The sequence below is a fragment of the Anas platyrhynchos genome, chromosome 26 (genome assembly GCF_047663525.1).
Source record: "Anas platyrhynchos isolate ZD024472 breed Pekin duck chromosome 26, IASCAAS_PekinDuck_T2T, whole genome shotgun sequence".
Classification (NCBI taxonomy): domain Eukaryota; kingdom Metazoa; phylum Chordata; class Aves; order Anseriformes; family Anatidae; genus Anas; species Anas platyrhynchos.
In genome coordinates, this window is record NC_092612.1 from 1,389,261 (window position 1) to 1,404,633 (window position 15,373).

General features: G+C 57.8%; 3 protein-coding genes and 1 long non-coding RNA gene across 5 annotated transcripts; 1 reads left to right on the forward strand and 3 right to left on the reverse strand.

The window, feature by feature from the left end:
* Positions 1-562: 562 nt before the first annotated feature.
* Positions 563-1,923, reverse strand: BGLAP (bone gamma-carboxyglutamate protein). 2 transcript variants are annotated; one of them, XM_072028035.1, is made up of 4 exons: positions 1,448-1,923; positions 1,135-1,179; positions 937-1,003; positions 563-806 (listed from the first exon to the last, which is right to left on the reverse strand). In XM_072028035.1, the coding sequence occupies exons 1-4, from the start codon at positions 1,506-1,508 to the stop codon at positions 671-673; spliced, it is 309 nt and encodes a 102-aa protein (XP_071884136.1). In that variant the 5' UTR covers positions 1,509-1,923; the 3' UTR covers positions 563-670. The 2 variants fall into 2 exon arrangements, with proteins under 2 accessions (XP_071884136.1, XP_071884135.1); XM_072028034.1 differs by having other exon boundaries at positions 563-809; positions 1,448-1,896.
* A 562-nt stretch (positions 1,924-2,485) lies between these two features.
* Positions 2,486-5,686, reverse strand: PMF1 (polyamine modulated factor 1). Its single transcript, XM_027444527.3, has 5 exons — positions 5,480-5,686; positions 5,279-5,384; positions 4,939-5,039; positions 4,231-4,426; positions 2,486-3,881 (listed from the first exon to the last, which is right to left on the reverse strand). Exons 1-5 carry the CDS (start codon positions 5,638-5,640, stop codon positions 3,828-3,830), a joined length of 618 nt encoding a protein of 205 aa, XP_027300328.3. The 5' UTR covers positions 5,641-5,686; the 3' UTR covers positions 2,486-3,827.
* A 1,155-nt stretch (positions 5,687-6,841) lies between these two features.
* SLC25A44 (solute carrier family 25 member 44) lies at positions 6,842-15,167 on the reverse strand. The gene is made up of 5 exons (XM_038167945.2): positions 14,982-15,167; positions 12,073-12,182; positions 11,050-11,776; positions 9,346-9,473; positions 6,842-8,846 (listed from the first exon to the last, which is right to left on the reverse strand). Exons 3-5 carry the CDS (start codon positions 11,669-11,671, stop codon positions 8,655-8,657), a joined length of 942 nt encoding a protein of 313 aa, XP_038023873.1. The 5' UTR covers positions 11,672-11,776; positions 12,073-12,182; positions 14,982-15,167; the 3' UTR covers positions 6,842-8,654.
* Positions 12,209-13,080, forward strand: LOC139999538 (uncharacterized). The gene is made up of 2 exons (XR_011805002.1): positions 12,209-12,506; positions 12,724-13,080. It is a non-coding gene; the product is annotated as an uncharacterized lncRNA (long non-coding RNA).
* Positions 15,168-15,373: the final 206 nt, after the last annotated feature.

Genomic DNA, 15,373 nt, shown 5'->3' on the forward strand with positions numbered 1-15,373 from the left:
AGGGGTGTTATTTCCTTTGCTCCTTTCGTTCCTCAGCTCATGGGGGGCTGCAAGGAGCCCGTGGGGCTTTTCCTCCTCTTTGGTGTTCCAGTCCTAACCCTGCACCTCCCGGGGATGTCCCCAGAGCTGGTAACTGGGGCCAGGAGCCCCCCAGGGGTGGGAGCGGGCCGTGCCTCAGTTTCCCCAGCTGGACCCAGTGCCCCGGCCGAGCCGTGGCCAGGTCAGTGCCGGGGCTGCAGGAGCTGAATTTGGGGCCGGGTGTGCACGCAGCCTGGGGGAGCAGGAAGGGATAAGGCACCGTGCATGGGACCAGGGTCCAATTACCCATCCCCACCCCATCAAATCTGGCCTTAACGAAGCACTGGCTCATTAAGAAATTGCTGCCCTTCACACCTCCCATGCCTGGGGTCAAGCAGCATTAAATTAAAGTGAATTAACACTGGGGCTGCTCATCGCCGGTGCTGGGAGAGGGAGGAAGAAGAGGCTGGGAGCCTTCGGCCTCACGGGGGGGGGGACACGGAGGAGCCTCCCCCCCAACCCCAGAGTAGGAAGGAGCCAGCTGCACGGTGTGAGCCTTTATTTCTTTCCACAATTAATGGAGGGGAGCATTAACGAAGGGTGGCCCGGGGCACAGCACCCATGGGACCACAGTGCCACCGGGGGGGGGGGGTTAAACGGGGCCGTAGAAGCGCCGGTAAGCCTCCTGGAAGCCGATGTGGTCGGCCAGCTCGTCGCAGTCGGGGTTCAGCTCGCACACCTCGCGCTTGGCCTCCAGCGGGTTCCAGGCGGGTGCAGCTCCCTGGACGCTGCTGGGGACGGATGGGGGCACGCAGAGAGGGTTGGGGAGGGGCAAAAAGGCACCCAGGGAAAAGACCTGGCAGCAGGGCCCCTCCCCAGAAATGGGATTTCATCACCTGGATGGGGAGCGAGGGTTACCTGTCATAGACGTAATTCCTCTTGTGTCTCCGCGCCATCTCGGCGCTGGCACGTTTGGAGATGAAGGCTACGGGGACAGAGCAGGGGGTGAGGGAGGGCCGGGTCCTCCCCCACCCCATCCCCATCTTCGTCCCCGTCCCCATTCCCGTCCCCGGGGTGTCAGGGCCGTGTCTGGCCACGGGCACCACGGGCACTCACCTTCGGAGCTGGGCGACTCGTCGGCGCTGACGGAGTGCTCGGGGGCTGCAGGGGAAGGGTTGAGGTGCTCAATACCCCCCACTTTGCCCCCCCCAGATGCCCCCTCGCCCTGCTCCCAACCCAGTCCCTGCTCCGATCCCTCACCCAGACCCCCAAAAAGCTAACAAAAGGATCCAGGCTCCTGATCCCTGTCCCTGCACCGCGCCACCCACCCCAAAGCTCAGAAAACCTCTCCCCGAGCCCCTCTGCTCCCCCCAGCTCACGGCGTAGGTCCCCTCCCCACAACCCGGCACCCCCCTAAAATGCCCCATACCCCTGCGGCAGAGGCCGAGGGTCAGGAGGGCCAGCAGGAGCAGCAGGACGAGGGCCTTCATGGTGCCCGGCCGTGCAGCACCGCGCTCGCTGCAGCCCCCGGTCCCCGCTCAGTTTTATAGGGCGCTGTCAAGGAGGGGCCCCGCAGCCCCGCCAGGGCTATTTCCAGCGCATCCGCTGGGGCCGGGAGCTGCCGGCACAGGCGGCAATTGTGGTTTTGGGGTGAACTCAGTTCCCCTGCAAGCAGCTGGAGCCCGCAGGGAGGGAAACACGGCCCCGGGCCAGCAGAGAGCGGCCGGTGCCCGTGGCCGGTGCCCGCCTGGCAGCACCAAGTCTCTGGCCCCTAACGGGACGGGAGATGGGGCAGCAGGGGGAGATTCCTTGCCACGCTCCCCAATCTGGGCTCCCAGTGGGCTCGTGGACACGCTGGGAGCATTTCCTGACAAAATCCATGAGGGTTTCCCCTTGGCACACGGGTTAATTTTTGCCTGGGGACGACGCACGCTCCTTCAGCGGCAGCCGCTCGAGGTCAGCGGGGCCGCTCCCCATGCCAAGCCCCAGGAGGAGAAGGCCAGCAGACACCAGCAGCTGTCCCAGGCCACATCCTCTCCAGCACCTCGTAAAACCCCAAATCAGGGCTTTGGGAGAGCAAAAAGCGTGCTGCTGGCACAGGGCAGGTACTGAGTGGTGGGAAAGGGGACAGGAGAAGCTGGAGAAGGGAACCCTCAGGTTCCTCCTTCCCTTTACTTCTTCTTCCCAACTCCTCGACACGAGCAGAGCTCAGAGCCTTCGGCCACCCCTGGCAGCTGGCTCAGGACTTGGAGCAGTGCGAGCTTCCTCGAGCTGCCCAGGATGTTCCCCCTTGGGATCCTGACCACTTCCCAGCCGCTCAGATCCTACAAATCCTGCCCTGTCCTGAAAAGCGGAACCGGAGGCTTTGGGGTGGAGGAGGAGAGAATTCCTGAAGCCAGAGCCTTTGACAAACAAACCCATAAAACTATAGAGTACGTGGGCCAAGGAAGCACAGCAGGAGCCAAGACCGGGGGGGGGGGAAAGCAACAGCCCCAATTTATTTAGATTATAATGCAGCGAGGGAAGGCTTGTTTATGACAAAAGGAAAATATGCCCAAGTCAGTCAATCACAGGCTGTAACGGCCTCTAATTGAAACCAGAGGCTTGTGCTTGCTGGAAATTGCTACCTTTGTTCTCAGAATTCCTGGTTCGACACCGCACCAGGCAGCTTGCACCGACAGCCCCAGTGCAACGCAGGCCAGGGGCTGACAGGTGAGGACCCGCAGCTTTTGGCAGACCTGGCATCTGCTGGAAACGCTTGTGACTGAGCCCTGCCAGGCCCAGTAAGGCTCCTCGTTATCTTCCCAGCCCTGATGAAGGACTTTCTCCTTCCTCTGAAGAGCAGCCTCGCTTGTAGGGTTTCAGTACAGCCCTTGCAGGCAGCCTCCAGTTAAGTGCTTGCTCCCGTGGCTGGCAAATTTCAGACAGGATGGTGAAGAGCCACTCTGGGGGGTGTAACCAAACCCACCTGTGGCTTACAGATGCAAAAAATCAACAAGGAGGTTTCTTAGGGAAATATTCAGTCCCTTTACACGAGCCCACAAAGCCACAGCAGGGCCACGCTAAGCCCTGCTCAGCTCCACACGAACAAGGGACAGGTCCCTGCGTCCTATGCACTGTGGTTTTCAAGAAGTGCCCTCCCCATGTACCGTGCTCGTCTGTGCGTAGCAGAGCAGGGCTGGAAAACAGCTGGGAAAAAAAAGAATATTATGGCAACGAGGAACCTGATGGGATAGGGCAGATGCTGACATCCTTTCTCAGGGGTCATGGGCAGAATTATTTAAAGAAGTGGGAACTGGACACGAGCACCTACAAACACAAGGCACAGGAGGAGTCTGATGTGGGCTCCTCACTCCTGAGCGCAGCACAACCACCCTCTGTGCTTTTTTTTTTTTTATGTATAAGGCACTGATTTTTCTATAATTTGCACCTAAAATGCCTTTGAGGTCTCCAATTTGGCTTTAGCATGCCAGAATAACGCTCGTCGTAGTGCTAAGAAAGCGTGTGAGAGCTAAAGAAGTGTGGGGATGTACAGACACACTCTGGCTATCAGACCTGGGGGCATACAAATTAGTCATCTGGTCCCAAACATCCTGATGTGATTTCATATTTCTTCACAAACTTGGAGCAAATTGTGTAAGTCCAGCAATTTTCTGGTTCTACTGCAAGTTTCTTTCAGGCGGAGAAGATGAGCTCAAGTTTGCATGGTTTGTACGTGCCACACGGTGTCCCACGTCCCGAGGCATCGTCAGTGCTTCAGAGCTGAAGATAAAATTCCTACGTGGAAGGTGCAGAATCTCTCTGCTTCCTCACTGGGGCTCCTTGAAGGTCATGATGAGTTCTCGTTGCTCTTTGCTAATCGCCTAGAAGGAAAAGAACCACCACCAACTTCAGCACAGTGCTTTTCTCCACAGTTGCCACTGCCCCCAGCACCTACAGAATACAACCCACCGATTTTAAACGTTTGCCCCCTGGAACATCCCACTCAGCACGCTCTGGGAGCGCCCAGGGAAAACCATCCAAGGCTTCCACTGAAAATTCTCAGGCCTTCCAGGCCAGCGTCAGCAGTTTTTGGCTCTTGGTGAGGCCTTTCATGAGCGAAGGGCTTAAATATAGTGCAGCCGTTTGCTAGTCAAACCACAGCACAGCATTTCTCTCAGGCTGATGCCAACAAGAAGAGGATTTTTAAATTATTATTATTTTTTTTTTTACCTGCCAGGCTTGTCTGCGAGTGTCTATCAGCTGCTGCAGCTTAGCAATCTGATCCCTCCCTGCGAGCACAGACTCCGCTAGCTTCCTGTTTTCTTCCTCCTTCTCCTTCAGGACTTTCTGCAGGTACGACTTGTGCTTCAGGAGGTAGGGCACCACGGCGCTGCGAATGTCTTCTTCTGGGATCCCACTGGGCCGCCTGTGAAGGACCAGGACGTGAAGCCACCAGAGGGGCTCGATTCCCCTCAGCAATTAGTCTCACACGCTGTAATTGGAAGTTGTGCTTTGCCAAAACGCATCAAATCAGCTCACCAAGCCCAGCAATTTACCTTCAGCACTGCCCAAGCCTGGATGGGCAGATATAACGGGATGTGCACCCGTGGTGTAGCCCCTTGTGGGGCACGTGAGGAGAGGGAATCCTCCCCAAAACTCCGCAGTGAGCTGAGGTGTGGAGGCAGGGGATGTAATTAACTTCCCCAAACACAGAAACAAGGAATCATTATGATGATTTTGATTAAAAGACCCGGCTTAGAGAAGCACAGACAGAAGAGTTTTCAGATGTTTTAGAAACGGTGACGTTGCTGTTAAGGTCTGTGGGGTTTTGGAGGATCCCAAAAGCACCAGACCTACACAGCACATCAGCAGGGCCCGGACATCCCACGGAGCTGCCTCTGGGCTTCCCAAACCATCTTCCACCAAAACAGCTCTTACCAGGCGGGCTCTTTCCAGTCTTTTGCCTCCTCCACGATCTTATCCAGCGAGTTGAAGAGCTCCTCCAGGTTCCCCTCCTTCTTCACCTCCTGGATCTCCTCCTGGCAGGGAAGGCACCAGAGGGATTCAGAAAGGCATCGCCCCGCTCACCTACCCCTGGTTCTCCCCAGGTGAAGGCTCCAACCTTTCCTGAGGAAAATAAAGCCTGGCAGACCACCCGGGGGGGTTTCTAACTGCTTTTTTTTCCCTATTTTAAGGCGTATTTGCCACCGAGCAGGGGGGTTTTCCACCTGGGGCTCGGAGCTTGCGTCCACCCCGGGATCCCCCTTCCCCTTTTCACCTTGATGGAAGCCTGCAGCTGGGCCACGAACTGGTCATAAATGCTCCTGGTCAGCTCGGGCTGCAGCCTGTAGAAGCGGTGGTAGCAGCTGGCGAACCTCTGGTAGCTGCAGAGCCAAAAAAAAAGGGGGGGGGAAAGGACCGGGCATCAACCACCGGGGCGCGGAGCCTTCTTCTCCTCCCCCTTCCCCTTCATCCTCACCTCCCCGCCGCCACCAGCTTCTCCATGAAGGCGTCCACCACGGCTGCGAAGAGCTGCCCGCGGCCGAGGACTCCGGCCCCGAGCTCCTCGGGGCCGCCATCGCCGCCCGCCGCCGTCCCCTCAGCCCCGCCGCTTCCCGCCTCAGCCGCGGCCGCCGCCATTTTGCCGCGGCCCCGCCGCCATCAGCGCGCATGCGGCGGGCGCCAAAACCGCCCCCCCCCCCCTCCTTCCCCCCCCCGAGGCTCCCCTCAGGGACCGAAATTTGGGGAGGGGGCTGAGAGGGGGGGGGGATAGGGGAGGAATTGGGGTCACTGGGGGATAATGGGGGGATAAGGGAGTGATGGGGGGACGGGGACACTGTGGGGACACACTGGGAGTGACTGGGGGGGATATGGGAGTGATGGGGGGCATGGGGGGGAGGAGTGGGGGGGACACGGGAGTGACTGGGGGGGGACAGGGGGAGGAATGGGGGGGCCACGAGAGTGATAAGGGGACAGGGACACTCTGGGGACACACTGGGAGAGACACAAGAGTGACTGGAGGGGACTGGGGGGACACACGGGAGTGACACAGGAGTGACAGGGGGGACACACGAGAGTGATGGGGGGACACGGGGGGAGACACAAGAGTGACTGGGGGGGGCTGGAGGGGACACAGGAGTGAGTGGGGGGGGACACAGGAGTGATGGGGGTACAGGGACACTGGGGGAACACACAGGGAGTGACTGGGGGGGACACGGGGGAGACACAAGAGTGACTGGGGGGGCTGGAGGGGACACAGGAGTGAGTGGGGGGGACACACGAGAGTGATGGGGGGACAGGGACACTGGGGGGACACACTACAAGTGATGGGGAGACACGGGGGAGACACAAGAGTGACGGGGGGGACATGGGAAGGACACAGAAATGACTGAGGGGGACACACAGGAGTGATGGGGGTACAGGGACACTGTGGGGGGACACGAGAGTGACTGGGGGGACATGGGGAGGACACAGGCAGTGATGGGAGTACCTGGAGGGACACGGGGGGGTGACTGGGGGGGACACAGGGAGTGATGGGGGGCAGAGGGGACACGGGGGGGGGCACTGGGAGGGACTGGAGGGGACATGGGGAGTTGATGGGGGGACACCGAGCACCCACCCCAATCCCACCAGAGCAGCCGGGTGCTTCAACCCATTTTTTTCTTTTTTTTTTTTTCTGGCTTTTTTTGGCTTTGTACAGGGTCACTGCCAGCGGCTGCTTGCTCGGGCTCTGCCGGGGAGGTTCCTCCTGGTGCTGCTTCAGAAGGCAAAATGTGAAAAGAAGGACGCGATGCTGTGGGGTGACGGGAACTGGCAGACCGACTCGCTTCAAGCCCAGGCATCGAGTTGAAGGTCTCAATTTTATTAGTCACCGAGAACTACTCCGGTTACGAGAGAAAGTATCGAGCTCGAGAACATCTGCCTGCATTTGTGGGGGCTGCTGCTTCCCCTGACACCCCAAAATTCACCCTGCTGGTGCTGGGCAGAGGCTGGTTATGGTTTGGAATTGGCATCACTGCTGCCTTGGGATGAAAATGGGGCTACCACGAACTCACAACGCTTCCCTGAAATCCTGTGGTTCCACTTCTTCCAGCAGAACCAGCGGCCACAGAGCTGACTGCAAGGGAATCAAAGAAAAAACGCAACAGGAGAGCAGGCTGCAGGACAGCTCGGAGACATCTGTCACCTTACCGAGTGCTGCAGACAATTAAAAGGGGGATTAAGAGGTCTTTGATGACTCATCTGCAAGCCAATTAAGGAGTGCTGCGTCCCAGAGCCGGGTTCTGCCCTCTGACTCCAGCAGTCGCTGTGCGGGTTCCACCTGTGGCAGCTGAACTGCAGACGCTGGCATCGGGCACGAATCCCTCACCGCCCGAGGTGAATCCCAAATATTGAGACCAGCAGGGTGAAATCCATCACCCCCTTCCCTCCTCCTCCTCCCCAAGCAGCAGCCTCTCGCTTCACCGTTCGGCTGCGGGTTTTTGCCGTGTCAGAAACACGCCACAGCTTCAGATTTTGATCCGGCAAGAGTGTGCAAAGAATCATCCCCGTCCTCCCCGAACAGGACCAGCAGGATTTCGGCTCAGGCTGTATTAGCAAACCATCGCTTCTCATTCAATATGAACATGCCAGTCAGGTTTGAACTGGATCAAAAGCCAGTGCAAGATTTCTCCTTCCCTACCTCCCATCCCGCTGTAGCTCACGTCAGGCTGGGCTCTCACCTCGGCTGCTGGCAGCAGAGCAAATCCGACGCTGCCGAGCTCTGCGCTGGTTTTCGCTTAAACTAACTACAGGAGGGAAGTGGCCTCAGCCACCCTGAACATGCAGCAGCGACACATTGAACAAGGCCACGGAACAACCACTCAGTCCCCCAGAAATCAGAGTAAGCTTCCCTGAAATAAAATAATTAAAAAAAAAAAATAATTAAATTAAATAACATTAAAAACACGGGTGTCAAAAATCGCCACCGACTAACCACAAACAGCCAACTCGACCCTCAACTCGCCCGTCAGCGAGGTTTGCTGTTTGAAGGATGAGAGACAGGAAACAGGTCCAAGAATATACAAAAAAAAACAAAAAGGTATGTACAGATCTATTTAAAACGCGGGAAATCAGGTTGTTAAGTGGTTCCAGGTTACTCTCTTCTCACACCAAGAAAAGTGCGTGAGTGGGGAAAGTTTCTTGGCTACGTTTAGTCCTCCAGCGTCCCACGGGACAACTGCAATCAGCACACGACCCACCAGAGGGCTCTGCTGCAGTCTGTTTGGATTCCCCTGCTTGGAAGTTTGACAGAATTTAAAATAATTTAAGGAATAAACCGGCTTTTTGCTTCAACCAGCAAGTCTTTCATTTAAAATAATAAAAAAAAAAAAAAAAAGAGGGAACCGAGAATTTGCCAGGATGCATTCACGCATCTGGCTGCTCTTGAAGGAACCGTCACAGGCGTGGCCAAGGGTCACGTTTTGGGTGGTTTGGAGCAGAAAGAGCAGCAGAGCACCAAATTGCCATCCAATCTGAAGAGGTGAATTGCAGTTGCTCCTGCTTCTGCCTCGTACTGTGAAAACTCACTCCACGTTAGCTAGAGACAAAGCTTTCCACCGTGACAGTCCAGATCCAGAGGGTTGAAAGGAAGGTTTCTCTCCCACCCTCTGCCTCTACCAGTGTCTTGAATCCACCAGCTCCGGGCGGAGGCTCAGCTTCTTCAGGGTTTCGTAGCCCACCACGATGACGATGGTGGAAGGCGTGGCGGAGATGATGCGGGCAGAGAGGCCTTTGGTCAGGCCCCAGGGCCCTTCCTCTGCCATGAGCTGCTTGAAGGTGAGGATGATGGAGCTCTTGCCTTCCACCTGAAAATCAAAAGAGATTCACCGAGCTGCTTGATTTCATCCTGAGCTGCCCTGGGGCTCTGCTCCAACTGAATTCTATGGTTCAGCTGCTCCAATAACCTTCATCTAGCATCCAGAACATCAAAAGGGGGACCAAAAAAAAAGCAGCAAGCCCTAACGAGGCATCGTGAAGTTTCTTAGACCTGTTCCCTCCTTCCTTCTGTCTGCCCCTTCCTCAAAGGGGCTGGGGCTCGAGTTTTGCTCAAACCAATCCTGCTGGAAGCACCTCTCCTCTCCTGACACACTCCAGGTTTGAAGGGGAGCTTTATTTCAACAAGCAGGTAGCGAAGCCACCCGAGCTGCCTCCTCCTAACACCAAATGCAAACGAAGCAGGGAGACGGCAGCACAGAACAGCCCACGGAAGGCGAGCAGCTCACCCGAAGCCGCAGGGATCAAAGGGAGCAAACCCCACCCCGGCGTCACGCTGCTGCTGCTGCAGGGAGAGGGCAGCCAGCTTACCTGCACCCGAGCTCTGATCACATCCATGGGGTTGGTGAGCGTGGAAGCGGTGGCAGCCGCGAGCGGCCCCGAGATGGCTTGCAGGAGGAGGTGGGGACAGTCCTTAGGAGTCAGGCTGGAAAGCTGCTCTGAGGACAGGAGAGAGAATAAGGATTCAGAGAGAAGCAGCTGCTTATCGGTTCCTTTATTACACGTGCTAATTTAGCCCGATTTACAGTGGGCAGAGCTCCTGATTCACCTCCTGCCACCTCTCCTCTCCCAGCACACCCACCCGGTGCTTTCCAAACCACCAAGGACGATGGCAGAGTGCAGGGAGCGAGCCTGCGAGCACCCCAGCGCCTCAGCCTTCCAGCAGCCTTTGATCAGCTCTCAGGCCTGCTGGGCAAAGCTTGGGGGTCCCCAAAACACAGCAGGGAAACAGCCCCCCCACACCTTTTTTTAAAGGCAGGGGGGAAGCCTTTAGACAAGGCTGGCAGAGCTTCGTGGATCCACGAAGCAGACGCTGCTACCCACAGATCACCTGAGAAATATCAAGCTGAAATCCTGCTGTGTGATCTCCCCGAAGGAAATTGCCACAAGCTGCTCGTCCCGGGAATTTCCTCAGCCTGCCCCGAACTACCTGGCACACAGGATGTGACTCTCCTCCCTCTCACACTTTTATTAGCTAAATTTGCATAGGACAGAGGCCAGAAGTCCCAGCTGTTGTTTGTTTTTGTTTTTTTTTTTTGATGGTTTGGTGGCTGTGCCTAGCTGGAAGAGAGGAGAGGAGGAAGCTGCTCCATTTATGACCCAGAACACCTGATCTGAACCGCAGCCAGCTGCGGACTTTGAGCCCTGAGGAAAGTTCAGTGCCCGCTGCTGCTGGCAGCCAAAACCTGCACTCTGCCCAGGGACCGAGCACGGGAAAAGCAGCTGAAGCAGGGTTTTGCTGTGAAAAACTGCTGCCACGGACAGCAAAAGCCTCACACAGCGGGATCTGAGCCTGCCTCTACCGTCACTTTTAGGCAGATCACTGCACGACAAACCTCAAGGATTACTGAGCACGGGGAACGTTACCTGGCCGGGTTCCTTCAGCATTTGGGAACAGCCCAAGTGTTACCAGAGCTGAGCTGGAGAGGGAACAGCGTTAAGGATATCCCAAGATTTCTATCACCACGCTTGGTGCCAGTTTGAAACCCAAGGAAACCAGAGCACGATGTACACCCTACCCACAGCTGACCGGCCTTTGTTTCTGCCTATCCCTTGGTTTCGTTCTGGAATTTCAAGCCCTGGAAGTCTTTTTGCCATACACAAGGCTCCTGAGTCCACGTGAACTGCCACACAAATGGCACGGTGACTTCAGAACTCTGCCTGGTGCCAGCCAACGGCCTTCCTCGCCTCCATACCGACAGCAAGAATTATTTGGGGTTAGCAGGAGGCGAAATCAGCCACATCGAGCCCCTCTCGCCCACAACCTTCTTGTTTTTAAAGTCCTTTAGCACTCAGACCCATTCTTTACCTGCATTAAAACAAAGGCTGCTCTGCCAGGCTTCCACCTGTAGGATTCATTTCAACCAGACCCAGCTCTTTGTTCTCGCCAGCTTCTGCTCCCACCCCAAATCCATCAGAGAAAGCAAATCAGGCTGGTCCCACAGCTTCAGAGGCGACCTAAATGCCTTCAGGGCCTGTTGGGGTAAGACCTGCTCAAAGCCAGCCCTCACTTACCAGCATAGAAGTGGTAGAAGGGCCACCAGACCGCGCTGTTGGGAATATAGGTGAGCAGAGAGGCCACGTAGCCCCTGTAGAACCCCCGAAAACCGTCAGCCTTGAAGATCTGCACGATGATGTCCTTGGTTTGGCCAAAAACCAGCATTCGCTTGCCATCCGGGTTCTGCACCTTGAACCTGCCCATGCTTTCCCCTTTCCTCTGCATCATGAGGTGCTGGGAGATGACATCGATGGGCACCGTGATGCTCTGGGCCACCAGGGAGGCCGAGCCCCCGGCCACCAGCGATTTGACGGCGTTGTTGTTGTTGTAGCGGGCCACGTACTTGCGAGTCAGCTCGTAGGTCGTCACGTAGCACTGCCCGGAGATCAGGGTGAAAGTGTTGACCAAAAAACCCCGGTAGAGCCCGGCCGTCCCTTCTGTCCGCAGGATTTTCACGAAGGCATCGAAGGTCCCGTTGTAGAGGCTTTTGCCCTTCTGGACCTGCAGCCGCGTCCGGATGAGCGTGAAAGGGTAAACGCTCACCCGGATCATCATGGTCATGCAAATCCCGAAGACGTAGAATTTCCTTTTGTCCAGGTGCTCCCACTCGATGATGGGGATGTTGCGTTTGTCCTCCATGGCTCCCTGGAGAGGGGCAGCCCCAGATTGACCTCGGAAGTTCGGGATGGGTCCGGGTCCAGCTCCTTTATCTCGGGCGCCTCTCAGGCTCGGATGTGCTGGCACCTTAAAAAAGAAAAAAACAACACAGAGACACTTTCAGAGGACTGCTAAGAACTGGAGAGAGCCTAAACAGCCTCCACCACCCAACTTCACTGATTTTGGAGTTCCCAAAGAGCCCGTGGATGAACAATTCTGCTGGGGAAACCCCAGGAAGGAGGACCTGGAAGCATGGCAGAGTGATTTGTCGCCCTAACGGCGCTCTGTGCACGCAGCAGGGCTCACTCTGCTCCGGATTGCTCTGCCCCAAATTTGGAAAGCAGCTTGGAGAGGGAGGGCGCTGCTCCAGCAGCGAGCACTACCTTTGAACGAGCACTCGGGGATACGGCTCGGCAAGCAAAGCAGCTTCGTCCCGCTCATTCCGGGTTTGTGATGCTCAGGATGGCAGGATGCCACTTGTGGGTTCCGGGCTCTGTAAGAAAACAACCAAAATAAAATAAAAACAAGAAGTGAGAGGCTGTGAAGCCCCTGCTTGCGTTCCCAGGTTCCCTGCACAAAGCAGAAAATCAGACACAGGTTTCTGGGCACGTCCTAAAGCTGAAGGGAGACACAAGGCAGTGAAGAGGGGATCACGAAAGGAGGAGAAACAACGGGAGAAAAAGGCTTAGACCCCGAGTTATGCAGAGCATCCACGTCGACGACAAGATCCTGAAAAGAAAGGGCTCAAAATCGCCGCCCAGGGATCTCTTCACATCTCAGCATCCCAGGAGCTGAGGGATCAGGAGGGGAGCAGCAGGTTCAGCCTCCTCGAGCAGCCCCCACACCCCTTCCCCAGGCCAAGGCTCGGGGCAGTTCCTCCCCTCCCCATTTTGCTCTCATTTGATGCCAAAAAAAAACCCAAAAACCTCCCTGAGAGGACAGAACCCACACACAGCCGATGGCCACTGACCACAAAAGGGCTTTCTTTCATAGAAAGCCCCCCCAATTTATTTTCTTTGTGTTTTAATTTCTAGGAATCGCGCCGGCTTCGTGAGGAGAGCTCCACCACTCAAGATCTGGTCAGAAAGGCCAGACCCAAACCAGCTGTCATTCACCTCTGGCACGGAGAGGAAGCGAAGATGACGAAATTACGCCCGGCTGCCAACAAAATATTTACCTCGTGCCAGGAAAGCGTGCGGCCACGCGGCCTGCTGATGGGCAGGGAGTTAAAAATACCCCAGGAGAGCGGGGAAAATGCTCTTGTACCTACCCGACAGAGAGCTACAGGCCATCCTTAGTCAACCGGCTCGATAAATAACAAATAACAAACACCACGGCTTGTCTAAGCCAGAGGTGCACGGCTTTCACTCTAATTAAACCCTCACCGCTTCGTTAAGGCGTAATTAGCCAGCAGAGAGCTTCCTGCGCAGGAGCTGTCTGCAAAGAACCTGGAAAAACGTGGTTCTGTTCCCATCAGGAGCCCCGCTGGCTTCAGGCTTTATTTAAAAACAATTTAAAGCCTGGCCACAACGCAGCTGCCCGGCGAAACCTCACGCGGGGTTGTGGCCACGCTCCGAATTCCTCCTCCACCCCAAACCCGACCTCGCAGAGCTCCCCACGTGGAAGCTGCACCCATGAGAAAAAATCCTCAGGAGGGAATTAACTAAAACCAACCTCGCTGTTTTTTTTTTGGCATTCTCTCCACGTACGGCAGCGCTCGGCGTTTGGCACCCGAGCCAGAACTTCCCCGGGGAGCTTATTAAAACCCCATTTCCATGCAGGATCTAAATTAGAGGGGTGATGTCACCCAAAAAAAGCACCGAATTGCTCCCACCAGGAGCTGAGGAGGGAAGGAATGCCTGAAACCACCAGCGACGTCCCCGTTCGATGGCCACGGGCAGATCCTCGCTCTGCTGAGAGCTTTGCTCGTGGCAACGCTCCTGCGGCAGCCAAAAAGTTCCAGTTTTGGGGCTGAATTCGGGCAGGCGGAGAGAAGAGGAACCTCTACATCTCCGAGGTCCTGTCTGCACCTCAAACCCAGCCCGACCCTTACCGGGGTCCCCCCTCGCGCCCCGTTTGTCCCCTTCTTGGTGCTGCCCCCTCAAATCCGCCCCCCCAAACCCTTCCTGCTCCATCCGGGGCTGAATTTGAGTCTTTGGCAGGCAGAGACGGGCCCTTTGTGTGCCTCCCCGGCCGCCTCCTGCTCCGCATACCAACGCCTCTGCCAGGAGGGCTGGGAGCCGGCCAGGGGCGGGCGAGCCGCTGCCGCCTCCCGCAAAATCCTGGGGGGGGGGGGGGTTTCTTCACCCCGACAGCTCGGGAGCGAACAAATCCCAAAATGTGAAATTTATCCCTCCGGGATGAACCTGGCCGACGCAGGCAGCTCGTTTTATAAAGCTGGGAAATCTCCCTTCTTAAATTCCCCCTCCCAGGGAGTCTCAAAAGCCCCCGGAGGGGTGCGGATGAGGCTGAGGGGCTCCCGTGCAGGAGCCCCCCCGGGGCCACGCCGCCTCCTCGGTGGTGTCGTCGGGAGGAGGAGAAGGGGGGGGCAGCCGAAATCTGGAGCTGCTCCGAGAGGCTGCGAACGGCGCGGGGCACGCTCAAGGTCACGGTGGGGTCGGGAGCGGCCGTGCCCCCCCCCGTGCCCCCTCCCCAGCTCTGCGGCCTCCATCCCCTCGCAGCCTCCCCCCGGTGGCTCCGCCCCGGCCGCTCTCTGCGGCCTCCTCCTCATCCTCAGCTCCCCTCTGAGCATCCCTGCACCCAGAGCCCCCCCCCAGCCCCCCTTACAGTGCCCCCACCCCTCAAGGCGGGTCCTGCCCCCCCCAAATCCCAGCCTCCAACCTCCCCCCAGGCTTCCCCCGGCCTCCAGCCTCCCCCTAACAACCCCAGCTCCCCCCCAGCCTCCAACCCCTTCCCAACTCCCCCCAGCCTCTGGCCTCCTCCCCAACCCCCCCAGCCTCTTCCTCAGCCTCCAACCTCCCCCCGACCCCCAAAGCCTCCATCCCCCCCCCACCCCCCCAACCCCCATCCCCCCTCAGCCTCCCCCCCACCCCCCCATCCCTCCCCACCTCCCCCCAGCCTCCTCCTCACCCTCCCCCATCCCCTCCAGCCCCCCCCTTCCTCCCAGCCTCCCCTCACCCCCCCTCAACCTTCACCCCCCCAACCTCCCCCCCTCGGCCTCCAACCTCCTCCCAACCCCCCTCAGCCTCCAGCCTCCCCCCCCCGGAGCCTCCATCCCCCCCCCAATCCCCTCAGAACCCCCCTCAGAACCCCCCCCCGGAGCCTCCCTCACCTCAAGCCGGTGGCCGGGACGCCCCCACCCGGCCCGGCCCCGCCGCCGGCCGCCCCCGCCGCCCCATGGCCGCTTCCCCTCGGCTCCCGCCCGCCGGAAGTGAGCGGCGGCGGCGGCGGCAGCGCGTCGGGCCCCGCGAGCCGCTCGAGCAATCAGCGCCCGCCCGCCGCCGCCATCTTGGAGAAGGGCTGAAGCCACGCCGGAAGTGGGTCCCACTGAGCGCTTCCGGCCGTAACCAACATGGCGGCTATGCCCGGGGGAAAGAGGAGAGGGCGGAAGGGGAGCGCGCATGCGCAGAGGGATGGAGCCTTCTAGGGGCAGCGCCAAATTGTTCCTCTTAAAGGGGCAACGGCTCTTAAAGGGGCAACGCCAAATAAGTCATCTTAAAGGGG

Excerpts from the sequence above, each read along its gene's own strand:
- BGLAP (XM_072028034.1), bottom strand. The coding sequence starts at position 1,508 with ATGAAGGCCCTCGTCCTGCTGCTCCTGCTGGCCCTCCTGACCCTCGGC. Across the intron at positions 1,004-1,134 it reads CGAGTCGCCCAGCTCCGAAG|CCTTCATCTCCAAACGTGCC; the intron begins GTGAGTGCCCGT and ends CTGTCCCCGTAG. Across the intron at positions 810-936 it reads AGGAATTACGTCTATGACAG|CAGCGTCCAGGGAGCTGCAC; the intron begins GTAACCCTCGCT and ends ATCCGTCCCCAG.
- PMF1 (XM_027444527.3), bottom strand. The coding sequence starts at position 5,640 with ATGGCGGCGGCCGCGGCTGAGGCGGGAAGCGGCGGGGCTGAGGGGACG. Across the intron at positions 4,427-4,938 it reads GACTGGAAAGAGCCCGCCTG|GCGGCCCAGTGGGATCCCAG; the intron begins GTAAGAGCTGTT and ends GGTCCTTCACAG. Across the intron at positions 3,882-4,230 it reads CTCGCAGACAAGCCTGGCAG|GCGATTAGCAAAGAGCAACG; the intron begins GTAAAAAAAAAA and ends TTTTCCTTCTAG.
- SLC25A44 (XM_038167945.2), bottom strand. The coding sequence starts at position 11,671 with ATGGAGGACAAACGCAACATCCCCATCATCGAGTGGGAGCACCTGGAC. Across the intron at positions 9,474-11,049 it reads CTTCTACCACTTCTATGCTG|AGCAGCTTTCCAGCCTGACT; the intron begins GTAAGTGAGGGC and ends TCCTGTCCTCAG. Across the intron at positions 8,847-9,345 it reads TGATCAGAGCTCGGGTGCAG|GTGGAAGGCAAGAGCTCCAT; the intron begins GTAAGCTGGCTG and ends TTTGATTTTCAG.